The 26,700-nt window shown below is 43.7% G+C and overlaps 1 protein-coding gene across 4 annotated transcripts in view; it reads left to right on the top strand.

Annotated features, from left to right (window-relative positions):
- Maml1 (mastermind like transcriptional coactivator 1) overlaps positions 1-17,501 on the top strand; it is a 44,482-nt gene extending 26,981 nt beyond the window's left edge. The window contains exons 2-7 of one of the 4 annotated variants that reach the window (XR_007109183.1): positions 6,260-7,672; positions 10,130-10,369; positions 12,287-12,383; positions 14,081-16,380; positions 16,496-16,603; positions 16,922-17,501. Coding sequence is in view for 1 of the 4 variants with exons in the window: in XM_047556605.1 (XP_047412561.1) it covers positions 6,260-7,672; positions 10,130-10,369; positions 12,287-12,383; positions 14,081-15,060 (2,730 nt within the window). In the remaining 3 variants the exon portion in view is untranslated. Of the gene's footprint in view, positions 1-6,259; positions 7,673-10,129; positions 10,370-12,286; positions 12,384-14,080 lie in introns of all 4 variants that reach the window. The other 3 variants (XR_007109181.1, XR_007109182.1, XM_047556605.1) reach the window with 3 other exon arrangements.
- Positions 17,502-26,700: the final 9,199 nt, after the last annotated feature.

The raw sequence follows: 26,700 nt of genomic DNA, 5'->3' as shown, positions 1-26,700 counted from the left end.
TGTTCAATCCCCAATATAAACTTGTTTTTTTTTTTTTAAGTGATGATGAAAATTTTAGAACCAAGCTAAAATTTTCTGGAAAATGCATCAATCCAGACTTCACTGTCTTCTCTATGTCCATGATGAGTAGATTCAGTGACAGGTGTTCTACAGAGATCTTTAGTACTCCCCATGCTAGGTTGTCTGTATTCTAACTCAGTGACTGTTCCAAACTTAACACAAATAATATTGTAAAAGTAGGAATTTTTAGTAGTCACTTATCAGTGGCTTTGTGGTATTTTTCTTTTTTTTCAATAGCTTACAAAGAATTGTTATGACCCTGGTGTGTGGGATTTCATCATAGCACAGCCCGTTTTTCTGGTAAGGACTCTTGATGGTGTTCTTCTTGCATGCTTAGGACACTCCTTGTTTGTACAGTTTGAAACTCTGACTCATGCCACTTAGATGCTGGCATTTCAGAGGCAAGCTCCTTTCTCAGTGTCAGTCTCAGTGTGAAAGTGGGATTAATTGGGGCCCAGTTCTCATTCTGTTATAGGTGACTGGACTGGGGGATCTGCAGCAGACCTCCTATATTCATAGGGGATTCACATTCACAGTTGAATGCACAAACCTCAGGGAATGTCATGTAATTTTCTGAGTTTCCTTGGCTATAAAACAGGAATGATGGTTCTCATCTTCCAGGGTTGTTTTAAAGACTGAGTGAGATTCTGAATTAAGTGGGAGTAATGAGTTATTATAATAATTAACTGGAAATAAATCATAATAAATAACTGGGAATGAGTGGTCAGCAAGGCACACTAGATAAGTAATGACTTGCCCCTACAGAAACAAGTCAGGACGTCTGAGGGGCCTCTGGGTATACCATACATACAGGGCACCTTGGTAGAGCTCATGGGCAAAGCAAAAGCAAGTTGGTGTTAGACTGAACTTGCCAAAATTAACTTTAAAAATTCTGATTTAACCTATACTTCTGGAGCATCCTGGACAGTCTGTTAATGCAGCCTGGGTGTGGTTGGAGAAATGGTACTAAAGGACATCAGAGCCAAGCTCCAGACTGTGACAACCCAAGGACAGCCAGGAACCACTGAAGGTTGATGTGATCAGATTTGCCTTCAGCACCATCACTCTGATCATGGTGTGCAATACAGATGGGGGTGGGGACTACGACAAGATTGTCCTTAACTACGATTGAAATAAGTCAAGCAAGAGAAAGTGGTGTTAGTGAATGGACAAGTGGGTGAGGTCAAGAAAGTGTAAGAGGTAATGCGATTGCCTAGCATTTGCAGGGCACTGGGTTTGATCCCCAGCACTGAAAGAAAAAAAGAAATGAGAAAGAAAAGAAAAGAAAAAAGACCAAGAACCTGGGACTGATTAGATGGGGTTGATGAAGAAGGAGGGATCAAGGGTTGCCCTTTTGCTTTCTGCTTTATGTGACTGAACAGTTAGTAGTGACATTCTCTGAGATGGAAGCAAGGAAAGGAGAGTATGACTGGAGAAACTGAAATCAGCTTTGGACAGACTTCACCTGAATTGTCAGTGAACACCCAAGTAGAGGCATGCTGAGTAAGTAGGAGGACAGACAGGAGTCAGGATCTCTGCACAAGTGGCAGGCCAGAGATATTACAGTTAGACATCAATATTTATTGAGTGGCCCTTTTTTAGGACTGGAGATCTTTGCTCATCGTTCTTATGGGGGGAGCTAGGTTCAGATGAGTGCCTCGTTGGGGAAGTCAACAAGGAAGTAAGAAAGAGCCTGATTATGGGGAGGAGCAGGTGATCAGGGAATGATTGAGGAGATAAAGGACCTGAATTGCAGATGAGTCATCCTTTAAAGATCAGAGGGAAGAAGTGTTCTGGCAAAGAGAAGAGCAAGTACAGGGGTACTATAGCAGGAATGAGTGGGCACTTGTGAGCAACTGTGAGACTGGTGTGTGACAGCACGGTGCACGATGGGAGATAGAAAAGGAAGTTAGAGGAGCAGGGACTGGATGGCTCAGCATTTGGTCCCTGGGCATTTGGACCTGATCTGCAGTCCTGGGAACATGAGGGACATGGGAGAGAGTATAGAAGGAACAGGGGAGAGGACTAAAGTTAATTGAAGATCAGGAAAAGGGGAGACTTTTCAAAGGAGACAGAAGAAACAACCCCAGGAGTAGGAGAGAAGGCTAGAGAGGGTGGGAAAGGAATGTGAGGAGAAAGAACTTTAAAGATGGAGGCAAATGAATGGAATCATTAAGTGGCAGATGGTGGAGGGACTAGGAAGCAGGGGGAGAGGGAAAGGAAAAACTGAAAGTGTAGAATGTGTTTAACAGCATGCAGACCATCATCCTCCATGGAGATGGCAGTCCTAACTCCTGCCTTTCTTTTCCCCCACATCCAATCCATTTCCAAACTGTGAGGGACGGAAACCACATTACAGAGGACTGAAGTGCTGGCCCCAAGGGGTGAGATTGGGGGTGTTTGACTGAAAGGAGGGTGACAGGAGGAGGAGAAGGTGGAGGAGAAAAAAAAGCAAATTCCCGGTGCTGGGAGAGGGTGGGGGTGGGCAGGAAGTGCCTCACCCATGGCCGTCCCAGCTGGCTGCCAGTGGGTAAGGAGCACTGATAAGAGAAAACCACTCCTGTCTTCAACAGCCCATCTGTTAACTTAAGAGTGGAAGCAAGTAGGTATCATTTTGTAGTGAGTTTGACCACAAAGCACACTTGGATTGCAGCAGTGATGGTTGAAAGAGGAAGTGGAGACTAGGCGAAGGCCCTTACTGTCTACTATAAGGCTAATGTGTGGGGGGTGGAGGACAGGATGCATGTTGCATGATTCAGCTTTATTCAGAGCAGCATTGATATCCCAGAGCCCCTCTCCCAAAGAAGGTGGCAGGTTGCACCTAGAGGTTGAGGCCTTCCCATGAGAGAGCTTGCCCAGGCTAGTGTGGGAGTCAGGCCTGTAGGGTTGTTCCTTGATAGCCATCTCTGAGTACGGCCTATTTTCCAGCAGACCATAAGCTTCTGATTGAATCATCTCCCAGAACTGAATCCTTCTGGAATCCTGTGTGCCACTGAGACTATTCTGTAGTTACAACAGGAGCCTCTGAACTGAGCACCCAGAAGTCCACTTACTCTGAGCATATAGATGGCAGCCAGACTTGTATTGCTTTACAACATCTACTCTTTTACATGACTTTTAAACTGTTTAGGCGGTTTTCCCATCTCCATTGTAAATGCCTGGCGTTTAGACTCCAAGGCTTATTCATCTTTGCTTCCCCTACAATGCCATGCATGTATCTGACACTCCTGCAAATGCCCAAGTCTTAAAAATCTGCCAGGGCCACCACATTCCACACTCCCCAATCCCACCTACATCATTCTAGTTAAATTTTGTGAGTAGTTGAGAAAACTGCCCTGTGTTTCCTTTGGCTAAAAGCAGTCAGTGTTGCAAAATTGAGTTGTTCCTTTGGAACTCGTCTGCAGCTGTTTGCACTCGGCTCTTGAAAGAGGGAGTGGCAGCTTTTATAATTGTTAGGGCAAAGAGGGATTCTGTTTCTAATCTGGGACAGCCAGCTGACTCATCAAATGCCTTGACCCCTTAGCTTTCCTTCTTTCCCCTTAGGAAGATGAGAAACTGAACTCTAGGTCTGTAAACAGACCATCCTGGACCTCACTCTCTGGAACAAAGAAAATATTAGAAAACACAGAAATAAAAGAAATATTAGCAACTCATATTCTTTTGACCAGTTAAATGGGGATGAATGTACCTTTTCAGAGGAAACTTTTCAAATTGTATTTTATGAAGGGTCCATTTTAGAAGCCTGAGTTCTTTTTTTCTACTCACCCCTAGGTGGCAGTGGGAAGCTGAAGAACCTGCATAGAAGTAAAGCAGCCATCCATTGGGTTACGGAGGCCTGTTCTTAAATTGGGTCCTAGGATTGTGTTGCTTACTTCTGCCCTACAGTTCCATTTGTGAAGCATTCCTAAGTTTTTTTCCAGACCAATTTAGGTACCCATATATGGATTAGATGCTCAGCTGGGATTTACACAGTTCTGTGCAGTCAACTTTAACATTTAAAAAATATGAAAACCTTAATATGGTAGAAAAAGGAATAGGAGCATTAGAACTTGAACTGAGATTGAGAAAATTGACCTCTGTGGTGTCTAGCACATGGTCTGCCCCTGAGAGCTGGTGCTCTCAAAGTTACCTCAGTCAGGATGCCCAGGAGCACAATGGCACTTAGCTTCTAGGGCTATTGAGATGGGTCCTTGTGGCCCTTCTCTGCAACTGGATTTAACAGGGAGTACTGCATACTACCCGTGACTTCCTTGGAATTTGTTTAGAGATAATATTTAGGGCTGTTTTTTGGGACATTTGTGTAGATCGTATTGGGGATTGAGCCCAGGAGCTATCTGCCTCGGAGCTATATGCCCGCCCTTTTAAAAATTTTTATTTTGAAACAGGGTCTCTCTAAGTTGCTGAGGCTTGTGAATCTTTTACCTTAGCAGCCTCCTGAGTCTTTGGATTATAGGTATGCACCATCATGCCTGGCAAGGGTAATTTTTAATAATATACCATCCATGCTTAAGGTTACTAGGAGAGAGGGATAACTTTAGGGGTGGAGGATGAAGAACAAAAACATAATAAGAGTTAAACTAGGAAGGGAGCAGCACAGGTTTAGAGGCTGAGAACAGGTACCTCCTCTGGGCTTTAGAGAAGTCCTGTCCTGGTGGCTGAAGATGAGGCTAGGGAAGTAACTACTCTCTCTCCTTCCCGCCTCGCTGTCATGTTCTTTTCATGTAATTCCTGCCCCTGAACTCTCAGGATACTTAATTGCTATAGTGCTTGTATAGGATGTTTGCCTTATTCTTTTTTTTTTTTTTTTTTTTTTTTTTCATTACTGTGGATTGAATAGTAATGGATTGAAATGCCTAGGGGCACTTCACCACTGAGCTACATCCCCAGCCCTTCCCCACCTCCCTGCTTTGAGATAGGATCTTACTAAGTTACCCAGATTGGCCTCAAACTTGCAATCTTCCTGCTGCCTCAGACTCCTGAGTAGCTGGGATTACAGGTGTGCACTACTGTGCCTAGTTGTATATTGATCTTATTCTGTAGTTATATCTGTATGTCCTGTGTTCTAGAAGACTAGAAGCCTATGAAGAGTAAGGAGTACCTTGTCTTTGTATCCCCACAGTGCTTATCCCTGGCATAGGTAGACTCATAATAAGATTAGTTGAATGAATCTAGTGGAGAAGAAAATGGGGAAGCAGAAAATAATGGTGCCAGAGAAGACATGATGGTGTTCCAGTTAAAGGTCTTAGTAAAAAGTGACAAGGTTTGTAAGGGTGGTGATTGGGAGCAAGGGTTGGAAGATGTTTAGGAGTTGATAGGGAGGAGAGTGGAAGAGAACCTGAAAGTCATAATCTTATATGGCATATAAGGGAACTGTCCAGTGTGGAGAAAAGGGATAGACCCAAGAAGTGGTATGAAGACAGATGGGCTTTGGGCAGGGTGGCATACATCTGTAATCCCATCTGTAATTCCCCAGGGGGAATGGGGAGTTAGAAATGATCAAAGATGTTATATGCATGTACAATGTGCCATAATAAAACTTACTATTCTGTATAGTTTATATGCACTAATTAAAACAAAAACAAAAAAAAAAAATCAAAAAACAAAAAAATAAAGGAAGCAGGCCTATGCAACCTGGTAGAGGCAGGGCACACACCTCAACCTGTGAAGGAGACTGCACTTTTCAGAGTACTTGTTATCAGCACACACCTTGACCTGAGAAGGAGACTGCACTGGTCAGGGTTTTCTCAATGAAAGTAACAAAATCTAAATTAAACCAGCTTCAACACAAGAATAAATTTAGTGGTTCATGTAAATGCAAAGACCAGGAGGATGACTGATCTCAGGTATGATAAGATCCAGAACTCCAGTGGTATCCTCTAGAATGTAGATGTGTCCTCTGGCTCTTTTTTTCCTTAACTGTATTCTTGGACAAACCCTCAAACTAGATTGCAGTGGACAGCATCAGGCTTCTATCCTGCAAAAAGATAGGGTCTAATGTATTGCTTTCCCCTGGCTGAACTAGACATCCAATTCTGACTGATCAGGCACAGACTTGGGGAAGTGGAAGTGTTCCCCACAAGTGGGAGGTGCACATCCACAGGAAAGCATTGAAGGGATGCTGGTTTAAGTCACTATTGGAAGCAGAAGGAACCTTGGACATGTTGTTATGTACCTAAGTTTCTCTTTCCAATGTTTTCAGCATCTTCATGATACAGTGAAGAGGAATCTTGACAGTGCTGCCTCCCCCCAGAATGGTGATCAGCAAAATGGCTATGGAGATCTCTTTTCTGGGCATAAGAAGACCCGTCGGGAGGCCCCTCTAGGCATAGCTGTGTCTACCAATGGGCTCCCTCCAGCCTCACCCCTTGGTCCGCCTGACAATACTGCAGGGGGAGATGCTCTGCAGTCCAGTGGAAAGCACTCCCTGGGGCTAGACTCCATCAACAAAAAGTGTCTTACAGACTCCAGCCTCCACTTGAATGGAGGCAGCAACCCTGGGGAGTCATTTCCTCTAAGCCTGAATAAAGAACTGAAGCAGGAACCTGTTGATGACCTGCCCTGCATGATTACTGGGGCTGGAGGCTCTATATCACAGAGCAACCTCATGCCTGACCTTAACCTTAATGAGCAGGAGTGGAAGGAGCTTATCGAGGAGCTGAACAGGTCAGTGCCTGATGAAGACATGAAGGACTTGTTTACAGAGGACTTTGAGGAGAAGAAAGACCCAGAGCCTTCTGCCTCTGCCACACAAACCCCCTTGGCCCAGGACATTAATATTAAGACAGAATTCTCTCCAGCAACCTTTGAGCAAGAACAGTTGGGCTCTCCACAAGTCAGGACTGGGTCTGCAGGACAGACCTTTCTGGGGCCATCATCCGCCCCTGTTAGCACAGATTCCCCTAGCCTTGGAGGCCCTCAGACCCTGTTCCATACCTCTGGTCAACCCGTGGCAGACAATCCCAGTTCTAACCTGATGCCGGCATCAGCCCAAGCCCAGAATGCACAAAGAGCCCTCACAAGCGTGGTATTGCCTAGCCAGGGCCCAGGAGGGGCCTCGGACCTGTCCTCCGCCCACCAGCTCCAACAGATTGCTGCCAAGCAGAAGCGTGAGCAGATGCTCCAGAACCCACAGCAGGCCACCCCAGCACCCACCCCAGGCCAGTTGTCCACATGGCAGCAGACGGGACCTTCCCACAGTCCCTTAGATGTCCCTTATAACATGGAGAAACCTGCTAGCCCTCCCAGCTACAAGCAAGACTTCTCCAACTCTAAACTGCTCATGATGCCTAGTGTAAACAAGAGTTCCCCTCGGCCTGGAGGCGCCTACCTCCAGCCAGGCCATGTGAACCTGCTGAGTCACCAGCCACTGAGTAACTTGAATCAGAACTCCATGAATAACCAAGGTTCAGTGCTAGACTATGGCAATACAAAACCCCTTTCCCATTACAAAGCGGACTGTGGGCAAGGTGGTCCTGGGTCTGGCCAGAGCAAGCCAGCTTTGATGGCCTATCTTTCCCAGCAGCTGCCTCATCTGAATAATGAACAGAACTTGTTTATAATGAAACCAAAGCCAGGAAATATGCCCTTCCGATCACTAGTTCCACCTGGCCAGGTAAGTGAATTGCTTAATTTTTTTTTTTTTTTCTTTTGCATTACTAGGGATTAAACAGGTGCAGGTGCTAGAAGATCTATAGGGAGGACCCAGGAATGCCCTGGAAGCTGGGAAATGAGTCCATTTTATCTACTAGAGGATGAGTTACCAGGGGAGGAGAATCAAGGTGCCACAGTGACAGCCAACTCACTCTCTAAAACTGAGCCTCCTTGTGAACCATCAGCTAATTACACAAGACAGAAGGAACCCAGCTAAGCCCTGCCTGAATTGTCCAGATTAAAATCATGAGTTAGTAAGTTTTAAAGTTTCTTGTTATCCAGTGATAGATAACTAATAAACCCATTATAGGGAGAACGTCAGGATTCAATGACATATTGCCTACTGTTTGCCCTATAGCCACTATTTAAAGTTGGATATCTTATTAGATGATATTGAGATATACAGAAATGCATGTAGACATGTATGCATATGATTGTGCTTAAACTCAGCCCCATAGCATAGGAGGAAATAGATATCCACAGCCTGACTTTTAGGCCCAAGCCAAATTTCAAAATAAGAAGTTTGCCTTTAATGTATTTCTTTCATATTTGAACTCTGGAGGCCAGGGCTGTGGACAGATATGAAGACATGAGACTTGCCCACTGTGGCCCCATCTTTCTTTGTTTGCTGTCTAATCTCTGGAAGAGGGATGAACCTGTGCCTGGCTCTAGGTGGGAGGCAATGGTCTGCCTTCGGACACTTCCTAGTTAGAGCTCCTTGCTGTCTCTCGCAGAGTATTGTCTCTTCTGCCCCATTCTTGGTCTGAAAAGAAATATTGGTAGGGAAGTGTATATCTCACCTCTGGCATAAAATGAAGATGTTCAGTCCCTTCACCTCCCTTGAGGCCAGGGGAGTCAATTAACTGGAAAGTGGTTACTGTGAACTGAAATGTCCTGGAGGCTTAAAATTGAAAGTGAGTTTTGAAAATATAGTTACACACACACACACACACACACACACACAAATATGCATATGTGTAATTTTAGTAATTTTATGTCACATATTTTGAATATATTGTAATGCAATTTCACCTGCTTTTTTTTTTTAATTTGAATTAAATTAAAATTATACTTGTAGGGCTAGGAATATAGCTCCGTGGTAGAGCACCTGTCTCTAGGTTCAGTGCCCAGTTCTGGGAAAAACAATTTACAATTGTATTTCACATTTTGTATGTATTGTACATTTCTGCTTTGGGGATTGCTTCCCAGTTCAAAGTTTAGTCTTTACCCTCATAAGATCAGAGACCAGAAAACTTAAGTGAAATTTAAAAATAATTGTCATTATATTCTTTCCATTTCTGAATAATATGCACACACACACAATAAATTGATAAGATCTCAAAACAACAAAACAAAAAAAGTACATAGCTATTACATACGAACTTAAGAAAAGAAAGCAACATGGTGATAAATATTGTACCTTACAGAGCACTCTCAAGGAATCCTTTAGCTTCTGGTGACAGGGTGAAGGAATTATACCATCAGAATTTAAGAATCTGGGGTTGTGACTCAGTAGTAGAGCGGTTGCCTAGCATGTGTGAGGCACTGGGTTCGATCCTCAGACCACATAAAAATAAGTAAATAAAATAAAGGTGTTGTGCCCATCTATAACTAAAAATATTTTTTAAAAAAGAATCTAAGAATCTTGGGGGGATTATATATACAAACAAACAAGAACTGTGAAGGAGCTCAAAAAGTTGAACTTGTTTAAATAATAATTGCTTTTTGCCTTTTTCCTGTACTTTTCCAATTTTCTTCTAAATATGAGTAATGATGATGTGAATAATATGGTAACCTTTGACGTGACTTTCATTTTTTGATTTATGTCCTAATGGAGACTCTGTTAAAAGTTTGTTGATAATGCAGTATTTTTTGAGCACAGTATCTGATAAAAGCTAACTTGTTTCTTCCTAGAAAAATGCTTGTATGCAAGTAGACAGACATACAATTTCAGGCAGTTTAGGGATAGCCCCAAACCCAGGTCCACACCTGGAAATATAACATTTCCGTTGAACAGAACCTTTTTCAGATTATGGGCCTCTTTTGTGTGCACACATTCCACTAAGTGAGCATTTATAAATGTTAATTGCTTACTGGAACTATTGTGCAAATTTGAGAGCTTGAATATGCTTAATTTAAGTAAAACCACACTTTTGCCACTGGTGAACTGTACGGAGCCAAGCTAATGTGTTGCATGATCCTTCATTGCTAGGCACCTGTATTCTCAGGCAGCATCTGTTTTGTTCTGTGCTGCAACCCACTGGAAGGTTGTTACAGGAGGTCAGCTGGGAAGCAGAGGCTCGACTTAAGAGTGAGCCTTGAATGAGGTTCTCACTAGTTGAAGCTCATATGGCCTGCTCAGAACATAAAGATTCCACCCACCTACCCCTGATTGTATCCCTTTCATCTGTGTTGACAGGAGCAGAACTCTTCCAGCGTCCCTGTGCCAGCCCAGGCTGCCAGTGTGGGGACCCAGCCACCTGCTGTGTCCGTGGCCAACACTCACAACAGCTCCCCCTATCTCAGCAGCCAGCAGCAGGCAGCCGTAATGAAACAGCATCAGTTGCTTTTGGACCAACAGAAACAGAGGGAGCAGCAGCAAAAACATTTGCAGCAACAGCAGTTTCTACAGAGGCAGCAGCACCTTCTGGCAGAACAGGTAAAAAGAAAGGTGGAAGAAAATCAGACAGACTTCACTTGCACCTGTGTATTTGCCCTGTTTCGCTTGCATGCCTGGTGTTAGAGTGCTTCGTCCTTTAAAATCCACTTTATAAAGGAGTGTGGCATTTCTCAGACAGAGATGGTCTATATCTGAAGCTACCTTGTGTCACTTGGGATGAATGAAGGCAGAATCTATGACTAGAACTCTTAAGTGTAAGGTGCATTTTCCTATGTCACTGAGCTCCCTTGTCTGTCAGGCACCATGGGTCCCAGCCTTGTAAATGTAGTTTGTTGTCAGCCAGAAAGAACATGGGGAGAGGAGTGAAGATATCTTTGAGGTTCTAGGATCAAAATGCACAGTTTACTGACTTAGTCACCAGGAATTGGCTCCAGAAAGTGAAATCTATTGAGAATGATCACTGACCCAGTTCTGCCATTTTTAAAAATAACTGTTTTATTGGGATATAATTCACATAAGATATAGTTCACCCATTTAAACTGTACAATTCAGTGGTTTTTAATATATTCAGAATTTTGCAACCATCTCTACAGTTCAATTTAGAACATTTTCTTCACCTTTAAACAAGCCCCATACCCATGAGTACATCCTCCATCCCCCAACCTCCTCAGCACTGTGCAGCTTCTGATCTGCTTTCTACCTCTACATTTGCCTGTTCTAGCCATTTTGTATAGATGTTCTCAAGAGTCAGCTGGGTACTATTTATTAGTCATTCCTTCCTCTTTATAGCTGAATAATTCCTTGTATGACTGTGCTGCATTTATTCATCCATCTATTCATGAGTATTTAGGTTGTTTCTGCCTTTTGACTTTATGAATTGCACTGCTCTGAACATTGATTTACTAATTTTTGTGCAGGTGTTTTTTTTTTTTTTTTTTTTTGGTACTAGGGATTGAACCCAGAGATGCTTCATTACTGAGCCACATCCCCAACCCCTTTTTTAATTTTATTTTATTTAGAGTCAGGGTCTCACTGAGTTGCCTAGGGCCTTGCTAAGTTGCTGAGACTGGCTTTGAACTCGCAATCCTCCTGCCTCAGCCCCCCAAGCTGCTGGGATTATAGGCATGCACCACTGTGCCTTGCCAGACACGTATTTTGAGATCTCTTGGGTATATACTAGGAGTGGAATTGCTGAGTCATGTGGTAACTCTGTTTACCTTTTGAGCCAGATTGTTTTCCATAGTAGCCACACCATTTTGCATTCCCACCAGTGTATGAGAGTACAGATTTCTTTACATCCTCACCAATGCTTTTTATTTTCTGACTGTTTTTTCCCCCACAGTGCTGGAGATGGAACCCAGGGTCTTGCACATGCTAGGCAAGTACTCTATCACTGACATACACCCCTAGCTCTTTGGTTTTTTTAGTCTAGCCATCCTAGTGGTATGAGGTAATATCTCATTGTGTGTTTGATTTCCCTGATCTACCCTCCATTTTTCTAAACTGATACTCTTGCCCCCCCCTTTTTTTTTAATTCATTGCTTCTTGTATCTGTCCCATCCTTTGGTTTCATAATATTTATTAAAAATCCCCCAAATGAGCTGAACTCAATGATATTCCTGTAATCCCAGCAATTTAAGAGGCTGAAGCAGGAGGATCATAAATTCAAGGCTAACCCCAGCAACTTAGTGAGACCCTGTCTCAAAAATAAAACTTTTTTACAAAAAAGTACTGGGGATATAGCTCAGTGGTAGAGCACCCCTGGTTTCAATCCCTAATGCAAAAAAAAAAAAAAAAAAAGTCACCTGTATTATTCCCACAGGAGCCCATCTCTGAGTAATAATCTTGAACACCACTTTTCTCTGACCAGACTTTCCTGGATTGTTTTTGTTTCTGTCTTGTATGTTTGTTACGTTTCTGACTTATTTATTATTTTGTCATTCTTGGCACTTCTAGGAGAAGCAACAGTTTCAGCGCCATTTGACCCGCCCACCGCCCCAGTACCAAGACCCAACACAAAGCACCTTCCCACAGCAGGTTGGACAGTTCACAGGTAAGTGGGTGGAGTAGGTGCAGAGGGAAACAGGCACTGGACATACCAATCAGGTCTTCTCAGTTCCTTCTTGGTCATTGTTGAGTGCTAATTTCCTGTTCCCTGCCTAGCTCTATGCTAGGCATGAAATGGATTTACTCATTCATGGAAGCCTTGGTCTGTTAAGGGGGCCTAGCTCACTAGTCACCATGTAGCACCAGGCAGATTGCTGGGAATGTCTTAGAAAGAAAATAATGTCTAGTCAGAGGGCATCTTATCAACAGGAAGTGTCTTCTATAATTTTTTCTTTAGGTGTCTCTTTTAAAAAAAAAACCCTCTCATTTTCTAGATAAGGAGAGACTCAATGCAATTGTATAACCTTTTGCTTCTTTTTGCTCCCCGTCTGCTCACTTTGGTGTCAAAAACAGCAGCATCAACAGAGGGCATTTAGCCGGGAAAGGGCAGGAAGCATCCTAAGGTCTCAGCAGTTGTCCTGAGATATGTTGGGTAACTTTCTTGGGCTGTTATTCCAGAATTTTATAGAGGTTTCTGGTGACAGTAAGATCTGATCTGTTTCTGCTTTCCTAGCTCTTCTTGGGATATCTTAGAAACCTCTTTCCTTAGTGACCCTTACTATAAAGTGTCCCAGAGAAAATAACTATATCCATGTGTCCTGGAGGAGAAACTGGATGGGGTTTTATTTGTGTGCTAACTGGGAACATAGGATTGGAATCTGCAGGTGCCTCCGAAGCCTGGGTCTGGCCCACGTTTCCTGCCTGCATCCCATTTCACATTGTTATTGACTTTTACGGGCTCTCCTCTTTTCCCTGACCCAGTTTTTATTTAGGTGCTAATAGAGAAAAGAAGAGGAAAGACTTAAGTATTAAATTGTGGCCAATCCCTGACAATGACTCTCCTATCCAGAAAAACCTGTCTGAGTTAATGGTGTTACCATGTGCCTATTACCTAGGCTAAAAACCCTAGACAGCAAGTTCCCTGAGGACAGTGGCCTTCCCTGCTGTGTCTCAGCATGGCACCTACCACACACTAGGTGCTCAGTAGTTATTTTCATGCTGAACTCTTCCCTTCTTGACCATCTTGTTATTTTATGGCTTAAATATTGGGGTCTGGTGAAATGTCTTTACACAGCCCTCCCAGTATTACCACTACCTCAGCAAAGTGACCTAAGCATTATCTCTCCAGCAGGACTGTTTAGTCCACACAGTCTCAGACCAACTCCTTTTTGACCATGACCCCGCTCTTCACAGGCCATCAGCTCTTTTCAGTCTGACCTGGGATAGCTCTTCTGCCTTATTGCTAAACTAACTAGATACTGTCCCCATGACACAGCCATGGCGCCTTCTTAATGTCTCTACACTACCTTTCATAACTCTGGCCTGTGCACATTCTTTTCTCTGCCTGGAATATTCTTCTCCTCCAAACTATTAATTTGCTAAACTTCTGTACTTTTAAAGTCCAAGTATTTATTACCTTCTTTCCGAAGACTCCCCCAGGGTTCTTTTCTTGGCAGTGTACCTGTGCTTTTGAGAGGTCTGGTATTAGGGCAGTGTCTTTCATGCCTTTGGATGGCAACAACTTGGGTCTCAGAGTTGTCCTCACCATGGCAATCAAGAAATGCTGACTTAACCGAAAAAAGAAAAAGAAAAAGAAAAAAGAAAGGCAGGCTGATTTAATTGATAGACTCTTCTGTCTTATAGGATCTTCTGCTACTGTGCCTGGCATGAACAACTTGGGTTCATCCAACTCCAGCTGTCCTCGAGTGTTCCCTCAGCCTGGGACTCTAATGCCAATGGGCCCTGGACATGCTTCAGTTTCTTCTCTCCCCTCAAACTCAGGCCAGCAGGACCGGGGTGTGGCCCAGTTCACTGGCTCTCAGAACATGACTCAGAGCAGTCTCTATGGCATGGCTTCTGGAATAACCCAGATGGTTGCCCAGCCCCCACCACAAACCACCAATGGACATGCCCACATTCCAAGGCAGACCAGTGTGGGCCAGAACACCTCAGTTTCAGCTGCTTATGGACAGAACTCTCTGGGGAGCTCTGGTCTCTCCCAGCAGCACAATAAAGGGACCCTGACCTCTGGTTTAACTAAGCCACAAGTACCCAGGGTGTCAGCGTCCATGGGAGGCCAAAATGCCTCATGGCAGCATCAGGGAATGCCGAACCTGAACAACCAGACCCCGGGGAACAGCAACGTAAGTCCCTTCACTGCAGCCTCCAGTTTTCACATGCAACAGGCCCATCTGAAAATATCCAGTCCACAGTTCTCCCAGGCAATGCCCAGCAGGCCCATGGCCCCCATGAGCTCAGCAGCTGCAGCAGGGTCCATGCTGCCCCCAGTGAGCACGCAGCAGAGGACCAATGCCCCAGCCCCTGCACCCCCCCAGACAGCCCCACAACAGGGCTTGCCCAGCCTGAACCCAGCAGGGCCTGAGCTGGGGGCCTTCAGCCAAAACCCTGCCTCACAGATGAGTGGCCGGGCAGGACTGCACTGCACCCAGGCCTATCCTGTGCGGACCGCGGGCCAGGAGCTGCCCTTTGCCTATGGTGGGCAGCCAAGCAGCAGTGGGCTGTCCAGTGTGGCTGGACACACAGACCTCATCGACTCCCTGCTGAAAAACAGGACTTCCGAGGAGTGGATGAATGATTTGGATGACCTTCTAGGGTCTCAGTAATGGAGGAATTTGTGGTGTTTTTAGTGTTCACACATCCTATATTTTTATTCTCAGATGCGAGAAAGAGCAGCTACTTTGGACCAAAAGCCCATGGCCAGGGGAGCCATGCAAGGCAGAGTCTAAGCTGTGGCCAAGGCCCAGTCCTGGTCAGGATATTTGGGGCTCCCAGGCCAGCAGTGGTGGTCCTTTGGGTTGACCCCTGCTCTTCTGGCATGACTGCCAGGTATTGGGACAGCAGGATAGGATTCTAAAGGTGGTTTCCTATTCAGATGACCAAAAAAACCAACAGTAGCAACAGTGAAGCCCCATAACGTCAGGCTTATAAAAATTTGTGCCATCGTGTTGACTCTCCAAAATTTCTCCACTTGCCTCAATGCTGAGACAATTTTTTGTTGAAACTTCAAATAGCAGAATTATTTGCAATTTATAGCATAGAAAAGATTTTTAGAAATTTTTTAAAAAAGGTTTTAAGCAGATTAGAATAGGTGATGATTTAAATTGATTAAGCAGGCATTGGAAACCTAGGGTTTCCTTTTGATTAAGAGCCTGTTTTTATTCTTGCTCTTTGTCAGCTTTCAGGGGATAAGGTAGAAAATTATTTCTGTAAACGCAGACTGACTGCAGATGCCAAAAAGAAACAGGATGCCATGAGATAGCAGATCTGATGACCCACGTAGGGTCTTCCCAGCAGCTTCTCCTAGTGCTGTTCTTCCTGGTTGTCACTCTTGAGTACACCAATCCCCCAGGAGTCCCTTTCATATCCTGGAACCAGGACCCCAGGCTAAATGCTGAAGGTGGAGATTTGGAGATCTAGTGTCTTCATGTGTTATGACTTTCTGTCTTTTGCAGCTTCTCTGACATTTATGTTAACATGGTGGAGCATAATCATTGTTCAGTTGTGTTGCAGATGTCTTTTTTCTACTCCATCTTCTTTTCCCATGACCTTTCTTTCTGCTTCCCCTTCTTCCTCTCTCCAGCCATACTAGGAAACAGTGATTTACTACATTGCAGGGGGAAAAGAGTCATTAAAACTCCTTGGGGAACCCCTAGCATTATAAAGTTTTGGGGAAGGAAGCTGCAGGCCAGCCCAGGGGAAGAAATTCTACTTAGCTGACTTCTGCCACTCCCACATCAGATGACTTGCACTTTTAAAGATTGCTTTATAACACTAACACATCCTCTCTAAAGATTCAAGCGGATTCTCTTTGAAGGTCTATGAGGTAATGGACTTGACTGAGCTGAGAGCCCACAGAATGGAATATGGTGTGTGGGCTGTTTGTGGAAAACAAGAAAGCACTTCTTCATATTGAAAGCAAGATGGTGAGTGCAGGGCAAAACCCTTTATACACGGTGATGGAAGGAAAGGAATCCACTGAAAAGAGTGGCTTATACAGTGGACTATGGAGAAACCGCAACCCCATCTCTGTTTCCCTAGAGTCTCAAAATGGATCATTAATGGAGTATCATGTAAAGATATGAGCCAAGGAGAATACTCATGTGACCAGCCTGGGTCATTTTGAAGGGATGAAAGAGTTGTACACAGGTTGGTAATTAGTTTGCACCAGCAGTGCCTTTTTCACTGGGGGTACATGGGCCCTCAGATCCTCATCTCTGATAGCCATTTGCCACCACCGGTGGTGTGTGGGCCATTTCCTCTTTAACCATCCTCCCAGCCTTCCCCAGATACTCAATTTAGCTCTCAAAGAAGGGGATGAATCATTATAAAGCCAGTGAAGACTCCACCCTCTGAGCAAGTTCCCCAATCTGAAGGGGAAGAGGGTGACTTCAGTGGGATTTCTACTACCAAAAACAGGGCCAAAGGCTGGTTTTGGATCCTTGTTCCTCTCCTGTTCTCCTCCAGCTGCTGCCCACCTTCTGCCTCTGTGCCCCAAGCACTTGCCGGCCCCTGCACTCTGCCTTAGACCCAGCCGGCTCCACAGATAGTGGGCTTCTCACTTGCTGCAGTGTCATAGCAATAAAATGTGATTCTTGGGGCCCCCCGGGAGCTGCCCATGGCTTTATTTATGAATCTGGCTTTGGGGAGTCAGGGGAGGAGATGACTCTGCTTCCGTGCACATCCCCGTCTTCCCGGAGCCACGACTCAGAAGAAAAGGGTGCTCGGACTTTCATTATACACATGTGCTTTGTGTAAATAAATGTTTACAATTTTATATTAAAGATGGAATAAGCGCTAGAGCTTCCGACTGTATATTTTTTACTTTTATAGATTTTAAAACTATGATCCTTTATATATGTGTTTTGGGGGGGCTATAAGTTTTATGGCAAACAGTTGGTATTGTTAACTTTTTATGGTCATCAGAAGTACATAAAATCCTATTAATCCCCTATTCTTCTACTTCCCTTAACTCTGGTATACACCAAAAACAAACCTTTACTTTCCTTGTTTTATCATTATAAAATAATAAAAGTATTTTGCTAGTATGGAAACTGCCTGTGTATTTGACTTCCTGTGGGGCAGGCCAGCCAGAAGTTCTTCATTGACTTCTTTTTGTGATTCAGGTTAGCTTTCTTATTGCACATTGTTGTTATGGGGTTGGCATGTTGAAACCTCAGAGTAACTTCTATTGTATGATGATGGATATTAGAGCTAACAACACTAGAGAAACCAGGCTCACTTCCCTCTGTGGCACTTGTGTCTAGTGTGAGGGAGGGTGCACTAGATAACTCAGAATATTTTAGGTCCTTAGTGATCTGATGTTTTACTTAAAACTTAGGTTTACCATCAAAGACTTCTCCAGGTCCTTCTTAGTTGCTCTTCAGGTAGTGTTTGGTTACACCATCCCTGCCATCATCAGTCTGTGAAAAGGGATCCGATGATGGAGCCTGGTCCTCAAGTGAGTGGCAGCCATTCTTCCCCACTCTGTTCACCAGAAACTAAGCTGGAAGCAGCCTGGAAGAAGCTGGTGTTCCTGAAAGTGCAGAGAAGAGCATGGAGATGGGCTGAAGAAGTGTCCCATAAGAGAAAGAAAAAGCTAGGTTACAATAATAGAAAGGGGGAAACATCCATGACAAACGCAAAACCATGTTTATGGCCTTGCCATGTAAGGCACATTAAAAGAAAAAAAAAAAAAGGTTTAAGACTGACCATGAAGTCTTGGCTAAGAATGCACAACATCTGCAGGAATCAACTCAAACCAGAACTAGTGTGCACTAATCCTGCTTGGCAGGTGAACATAGATGAATAATAACCCAGTGCTGGCTACAGCTTGGTGAAGCAGGTTACTGGAATATTTGCTGTGGGAAGTTTTGCAAAAAGTGTCATTAAGCTCCTTAAAATGTTCATGCCATCTCTAACCCCACAATTCCAATTCTGAGAAGCCATCCTGTAACCTTTCTGAAAAAGCTTATAACAATGGTGTTCATAGTAATAAATGCAGAGAAGTAGGATAATCTACACAGCTGCCATAGCAAACTGGTTAAGTAAATTGTGAGATATAATGATCTTACCTCAAGATAGAATGCAGTTATTTTAAATACTAACAAAGGTTTTAAACACAGTAACTTAGATCATGGTTTTTGGGGAGCTCTTACATTGTAAGCCAATTGAAAGTAAATCTGGCTAATAGCTCTAAAAATTCCTTCTTTGCAGCCATTTCTGAAGTTAGGTATAACTCCAGAATCAAAGGAGGTATTGAACAGTTGGACCTCAGGAGTGGCAAGGACCAAGTGATTCCAGGTCTCTGCAACTCTGTCACTATCCAGTGTCTCACAGGTCACTAGCCAGGCTTAGGGTGGTGGAGGAGGGCTCCATAAAGTACAATTTGCCCAGCAAATTGGGAGCACCTGCTGTGGTCGAGCATTGCGCCATGGGCAGAAAACGTAGCAAGAATAGCAGCAATTCAGGAGGTCAAGGTCCTTGCTCTACAGACCTTTTCATCTCCTGTGGAGACTTCACACACAGGCCACCAAGATTATTCCAGAAGCTGGGTGTGGTGATTCACAACTATTAGCCCAGTGACTTGGGAGACTGAGGCAAAAGTATCGAAGGTTCAAAGCCAGCATGGTGACTTAGTGAGACCATGTCTCAAAACAAAAAGAACTGGGGGTGTAGCTTAGTGGTAGAGTGCTCCTGAATTCAAATTCTCATGACAGAAAAACAACAACAACAACCCAAAAACATTCCAGAGAGGTGTTGAAAGTAACCAAAGCAAGATGGATGATAAAGTAGTCATGGGGCCACAGACTAGACATGGCAGTCAGAGCATTCTCTAAGAAGATAACATTTAATTGAGGCACAAATGCTGGAAAGCAGCTCTCTAACCAAAGCTATGAGGGAAGAGGAACCAGTAGTTACAAAGTCACTGGGGTCCCATGGAAGGGGAGTTCCCCCAAAGGAAGAGAAGCACTGTCAACAGGTTGGGGTGGGATGCCAAGAAGGCAAAATTAGGTGCTCACTCCAAGTGTTAAATTTAAAAAGCAAAAGAGGTTCTTTTGCATTCAATATAGGAACAGCTCTTGCCTCCGCCACGTACCTGTGGTGTGCAGCAAGCCTCAGTACAGGCCTGTGCCATTCCAGAACTTCTGCCAGCCCCAGCCAGGCTTACTATCTTGCACATCCTCAGGAGATGCCCAAGGTAAGTGGGGAAAGATCAGGGGATTCATGTTTCACCTTGGGGTTGGACTGCCATGCCATTATTAGCAGTGTTATCAGTAAGGCCGCCTTACAACCAGTCAACTGACACAGGCCTGGAACTGGCAACGTGGCTGCAAAGCTATTGAGAATTGCAAAATGGGAGCTTCCTTTGAAAGTTCTCAAGTGGCTGAACTTGGTGTGTTCCAGGCATATCCCTGGCCAGCACAAGAAATGGGCGATTTGCTTTATTGGACCTTTCACCTTTTATTTTACACCTCTTTTTTGTTGTTCTGGGAATTGAACCCAGAGGTGCTTTATCACTGAGCTACATCTGCATCACTTTACTTTTTATTTTGAGACAGAGTCTCACTAAGTTGCTTAGGGTCTCACTAAATTGTTGAGATTAGCTTCAAATTTGGAATCCTCCCTCAACCTCCTGAGTTGCTGGGATTATAGGCATGTGCCACCCCACCTGGCTGTCATACACCTCGTAATGCACTGGCAACTTTGAGGCTGGTTGTACTCAGGCATCAAGGAGAAGTTGCTATTTGAATGGTGGCAGTAAGCTATAGTGGCTAGTCTGTGCATAGAATCCATTAATTGGAAGTTGGAAAAGGTAACTTCAGACTCCTATTCAAAGTGGAAATCAGAAAGAATTCATGGAACCACTGCTATATCAGTTTCCTGAAATGCAATCTGGGAAGGGTAACCTATAGTAGGAAAAAACAAGATGCTTTCTGCTACAAAACCACAACGAATATGGTAACTGCTGCTGGGGTGGGGGTGGGGGGTCCAGAATGTAACCAAATCAGAAAATTTCAGCACTGCAGCCTAACTGAGCAAGTCCTGACCACACAGGTTGTGACCAGAAGCAGAACCCAGCCCCTGACAAGGGTGGCTGTTTGGTTGCTATGTGGAGTCAACATAGAAGGCTCCATTTTTCTTTGAAAAGCAGAACTTCACAGGGTTAAGGAAAGCAAAGTTGGACTTTGACATTCTTATTAAGTGATGAGAAGACCTAAATGCATTATATGCAACAGACAAATGTTGATTGACTACCTTTGTATGTATTCTTACGACCCCATCACCTTTCCTCATCATCAATTTTAAAGCTGCAGTTTGGGTCTATAGCTTTCATAAGTAACCAGATTCTTTTATATAACACAAGACAGGGCCCAACCACATGGAGTCATCTTTAAGAACTACAGATATTACCATCCTACTGACAACATCATGTGACGCTAACAGCTGGAGGAGGCCTAAGGAGGTCCTAGCCTTCAATTAGGACAAAATTTAAATCTGCTTTATTAGTCATAGTACCACCCCTCATACATGATTTCTTTTTAGTTCTCACTTGTGCAATAACAGACAAAGCTTGCAGTTGCCTCTAATTCTTGCACTTAACCTATCCCAATGAACTCACTAGATTCTTCTCTCCCCATCTTCACTGTATAGCAACCCTGTGGCATTATAGGAATGCTCAAGAACAGGGCTTGTCTACGCCTGAGACTGCCACTGTGAAACTTCTCTGTGCTTGACCCAAAGTGGGAAGATTGAACCAGATCATGGTAACAGTCATAGAGGAGGCTGAAATCAGACACCCCTTCAAGATACTTGGCTCCTGGATCTACGACTTGCCTTCCATGAAAGAGGCTGCCTTGCCTAAGGTTATGTCCCTTTCCAGGTGCAGCCCACATCTGGAGACTGGGCAACATGGGGTAAGAAGGACCAGACTCTTTTTGTCTCAATTTGGGACATCTCCAAAGAGCCACTCCAGTTTCTCTGTGCTCGTGGGATTGGCTGAGGCTTGTTTTGACTGTGTTTCAGTCAGCCTCCCCCTGCCCAGTTCAGCTGCTTTTGCTCCCATGCAGGTGGTGCTGAGACTGTCAAAATCTTGACTCAAGATGGGGTCTCAGGAAGTTAACTCTTCTAAAAACGGGGAGTTTGGAGCTGGCTTCCTGCTGACTTGCTAACATTGACTGCCCCATCACTGGCAAGTGGGACAGGGAGAGCCATTGGCATGCTGTAAAGGGACACTTGTTAGAACTTTCACTGTAGTGATACCAGGATGGGATCCAGGGGAAGGGGTCTCAACCTCCAGAGTAGATGGGATTACAGGTGTGCACCATCATGTCCAGCCTAAACCTCTTTTCTTTTTTTTTTTTGGGGGGGGGGGCTGGGGATCGAACCCAGGGTCTTGTGCTTACAAGGCAAGCACTCTACCGACTTAAACCTCTTTTCTTTATAAATTATCCAGCCTTGGATATTTGTTATAGCAACAGAAAATAACTAAGATGAATTCTGGGCCTCCTAGGGAGGAGAGGGACAACATGCTGAGGCACTGCAGGATGTTACCAACATGGGGCAGCATAGGAGCCAGCAGTGGGCACAGGACACTGTATGCTGGATTGAAGGACAGAGAGGTTTATCAGTATGAGAGCACTGTTGTGACATAAGACTTAACACCCTGACAGGGCCCCCAGAAAACTGATAAGTACTGATCAGCTGTCAGCTTGGAGACTTTGAAGAAGCAACTTCCCTCACTATGCAATGCAGAAGCAACCATGGCAGGCAGTGGAGAAAGGGACCAAAATGTTTAGAGAAGTGGGTATGCTAGAGGAGGTGTGGTGGGCCCCCAAACCCATCAGTTAAATACTTTCTGCAGGAGGACCCAGAGCATATTCTACTTACCAAAAGGACACTGGAAAAGCTATGTGGAGTCAGAAAGAGTTGTTTAGGCAAAACACAAAAAGAGATGACCATAAAAACAACAACAACAACAACAACAAAAACTATTAATTTAAGAGCTCTGCGCATCAAACAACACAGAAAGTAAACTAGGCACAGTGGCACTCATCTGTAATCCTGATTACTTGGGAGCTTGAGGCAGGAGGATCACAAATTCGTCAGTCTGGGTAACTTAGTGACATTCTGCCTGAAAATAAAATTTAAGGGGGCTGGGGATGTAGCTCAGTGGTTGAGCACTTGTCTAGCGCGTACGAGGTTCTGGGTTCAATCCCCAATCTCTCTCTCTCTCTCTCTCTCTCTCTCTCTCTCTCTCTCTCTCTCTCTGTCTCTCTCTCTCTCTCTCTCTCTCTCTCACACACACACACACACACAAGCACACAACAGACCAGAAAAAGCCTGAAAACAACTTTCCATCCAAGGAAGTCCCTCCCCTGGGACCAGTGTTGGCCCATATTAGAGAACAGAGCTGGAGCTGCAGCAGTGGGTGACAGGAACATATTTGCACCCTTGGTTCCTGCTGGGCCTGCCCCTATGTGCAACTTCTTGTATTCTGACAACCAGTTCCTGTAGCAGTCTGCTCTGGTCACATAGTCACTTGGTGCCCCAATGTCCCAAGGTCAAATTTTGTTTATTTTGTTTTTGGAATGATGTACATTCCTTGCAGGAGAATGTACAGCCTTGCTCTGGGACCCTGGCAGCATGTACTACGACTTGCTTCCTGGGACTTTTGATAGAAACCCCACATAGCTCTGTCTCTACCATAGGTATTTCTAGCACCAGGAAGTCTGCTGAATATTGTGAAGCAGGCAGGATTGTTCACCTGTAGCCTGACCCTGCTGCAAAGTGCTTCATTGCTCGGAGCCCCTGTCATAGTCGGCAGTCTTCCAGATTGCCTGATCAGTGGGTCATAGCAACATTCCCAAGTGTGGAATCTGCTGCCTCCAAAACCCAGAGGCCACCAAGTTTTGGGGAAGTAAAAAGTGCAAAATCTTATACTTACTTCTGAGGGAATATTTAACATGTCATCAACTAGTGGATCTCACCAAGGGGTCAAGCTCCTTCCTGAATGCAAGGTGTCCCCATTCTCTGGAGTATGCAGTACTGAAGATGAACCTAGGTACACTCTACCACTGAGCAACATCAGCAACTCTTTTTATTTTAAAACAGGGTCTTGCTAAGTTGTTGAGACTGACCTTGAACTTGTGATCTGCCTGCCTCAACCTCCTGAGTAGTAAGAAAGCTGTTTTTACTAAGCCCTCTGAAGTACTCAGCATTTCTTGCCCATGGGGTCGATGAACGTGATTTCATCAATATAGAGGCCCAAATGTGTTGTAGGATGTTACATAGAGTCTAATTCCTTCTGTATTAAGATGAATTAAATAGTCCTGGGGCAAGACTGTGAATTTGTAATTCTGTCCATCCATGGGCATGTAAACTGATTTAAGCCCCTTTTCAGAAGATAATGGAAAAGAACATCTGCGTACCATATACAGGATCCTGTGTTAATCTACCACATCCTGCCCAGCATTTGCAATTATGGTTCCCACTTGGTTAAGTTTCAGTAATTCAGTGTTTCCTGATAGGACCTGTCTGCTTTTCACAGGGCCAGATGGTGCAAGAACTGAGGATATGATGGGAACAACCATCCCTGCATCCTTCCAGGGTGAAGCTAGTCTATCATTCTTCTTGGATTCAATATTGGTTTTAAATGTACAGTCAGCTCTGTATCTAGGGGTTCCCTAAGAATTCTACCAACCTTGGATGGAAAATATTCAGAAAATAATTGTATCTGTACTGAAGATGTGCAGACTTTTTATTCTTGTCTTTATCCACTAAACTTATTTTTTTTTAATTGGGGTTCTGACTATGTTGCCCAGGCTGATCTTGAACTCAAGATCCTCTTGCCTCAGCCTCCCAAGTAGCTGTGATTACAGATTTGCACCACCATGCCTGGCTTTTATAACAATACCATGCTTGACTTTTATATAATATTTATATTACATTAGGTATTATAAGTAGTCTAGAGATGATTTAAAGGATATGGGAAGATGTGTATAGGTTTCATGCAAGTACTATGCCATTTCATATAAGGAACTTGAACATACACTTGCATGTATGTGTGTTGCAGGGAGGGTCCTGGAACCAATTCCCCACAGATCTGAGGGACAACTATACCCTCTTCATAAGAGAAAAGAGTTTCAGGAGAAGCCCAGCGTGGTGGTGGTTTACGAGTTCAAAGCTAGCCTCAGCAATGGTGAGGCACTAAGCAACTCAGTGAGACCCTGTCTCTAAATAAAATACAAAAAAGGGCCGGGGATGTGGCTCAGTGATTGAGTGCCCCTGAGTTTAATCCCCAGTACTCCCAAAAAATAAAAAATAAAAAAGGTTCAGGAGACTCCACTTGACTTTTCCTGCTCCAATACCTCTTAGTCTATAGATCAAGAAACGAGTGTGGTTCTTTTTTTTTTTTTTTATCTTCCATAACTTTATTAAGGTACAATAAAATGCACATATTTGAATTACACAATTTGATCAGTTTTGACATGTATGTAACCAATATAATCAATATAAAAACCATTCCCATTACTTTTTTTAATTTGAAATCATGCAGATTGTGTTTCCCAACTCCACCTGTCAAGTATTTCAAAATTAAATGGCACACTTATAAATAACTCAGAGGTAGAGGAAGAAAGTACAAGAAAAGTAAATAAAAAGTGTTTTGAACTAAGTGATAATAAAAACTTAAAATATCAGGATCTCTAGGAAGAAACAATACTCAGATGAACATTCATAACTTAAAGTATTTATATCAGAAAGAAGTTAGAATAACAATCAAGTTATTTTCAAATTATGTAGTAGAAAGGAAAAAATGAGAGTAGGGGCAGAAATATATGAAATAGAGAAGAAATAATACAGCTAAAATCTGATTAAAAAAGCAAGTCTAATCAAGAAAAAAGCAAGAACACAAAAATTAATATCAATGGAAAAGGAGCTATCAAAATAACCTTATAGATGCTAAAAGTATATTAAGATAATATTACAATTGTATGCCAACATATGTGATAGCTTACATAACATGGTCTATATTAGAGAAGGATTTGTGTGCTGCTGAGAAGAAGGTGTATTCAGTCCTTGATGGATGTAATATTCTATATATGTCTGTCAAGTCTAAATTATCAATTGTATGTTTTACTTCTATAGCTTCTTTATTTAGTTTTTGTTTGAAGGATCTATCCAGTGGTGACAGAGTCATGTTAAAATTACCCAGTATTATTGTGTTGTGGTCTATTTGATTCTTGAAATTGAGAAGGATTTGTTTTATGTATGTAGGTGCTCCATTGTTTGAGGCATAAATATTTATGATTGTTATGTCTCATTGATATATAATTCCCTTAAGCAGTATGAAATGAAAAGTCCTTCTTTGTCCCTTCTGATTAACTTTAGCTTAAAGTCCACTTTATGTGGCATGAGAATAGAAACCCCACCAAATGTGTGCTTCTGCCTGTGTCAAGTCCTCAGGCTCACCCCCAGTTGGGGTGATTTGCTGAGAAATCTCTCAAGCCTCAGCAGTAGTTGTACTTATAATCACAAAATTATGGCAAAAGAAAAAAAGGAAAAATCAGCAAAGGGGAAATAGGTCCAGGGGGGAAGTCTGGGAAAGACCAGACAGGAGCTTGTAAGAGCCACTTCCCTGTGGCGTCACCTAGGACATGCTTCACGCCCACAGCAATGAGTTGTGACCACACATGTGAAATGTTACCAACCAGGGAAACTCATTAGAGACTCAGTGCCTGGGATTATCCCCTCCCGCCGCCCGCCTCCCGGTAGTGGAGGTCAAACCCAGGACCTCGTGCGTGGGAAGCATGTGCTCTCGTACTGAGCAACACCCCAGCTACTCAGGCTGTTACTGCGGACTAGTCATGTAGACACCCTCCACTTGGCCAATATTCTAAACTCCCAAAAGGAAAGCAGATGTTCAACCTAAACCATATTGTTTATCCAAGTAGTTTAGGCTCAGTGAGTTGTTCTTACCCATTAATGATGGGAACATTCCTGAAATCTACGTTCCCAACACACCAAGGATCAATCTTGCAAGTTGGTCTTTCCAGGGATAGCAGTCAGCCCGTTATGTGCCTCTTTTTTTTTTTTTTTTTTGGTTGTTGTTGTTGTTTTACTTTACAGGAAAAAGAACCCATGGGTGCTCTACCTCAGAGCTACACCCCTAGCCCTTTTTATTTTTTGAGACAGGAAATTTCCCAGACTGACCTTGAACTTGCTATCCTATGGCCTCAGCCTCC

This window comes from Sciurus carolinensis, chromosome 6 (genome assembly GCF_902686445.1).
Source record: "Sciurus carolinensis chromosome 6, mSciCar1.2, whole genome shotgun sequence".
In the NCBI taxonomy this organism is placed as follows: Eukaryota; Metazoa; Chordata; class Mammalia; order Rodentia; family Sciuridae; genus Sciurus; species Sciurus carolinensis.
The sequence above is the reverse complement of the archived record's forward strand: the minus strand, read 5'-3'. Positions and strand labels throughout refer to the sequence as shown.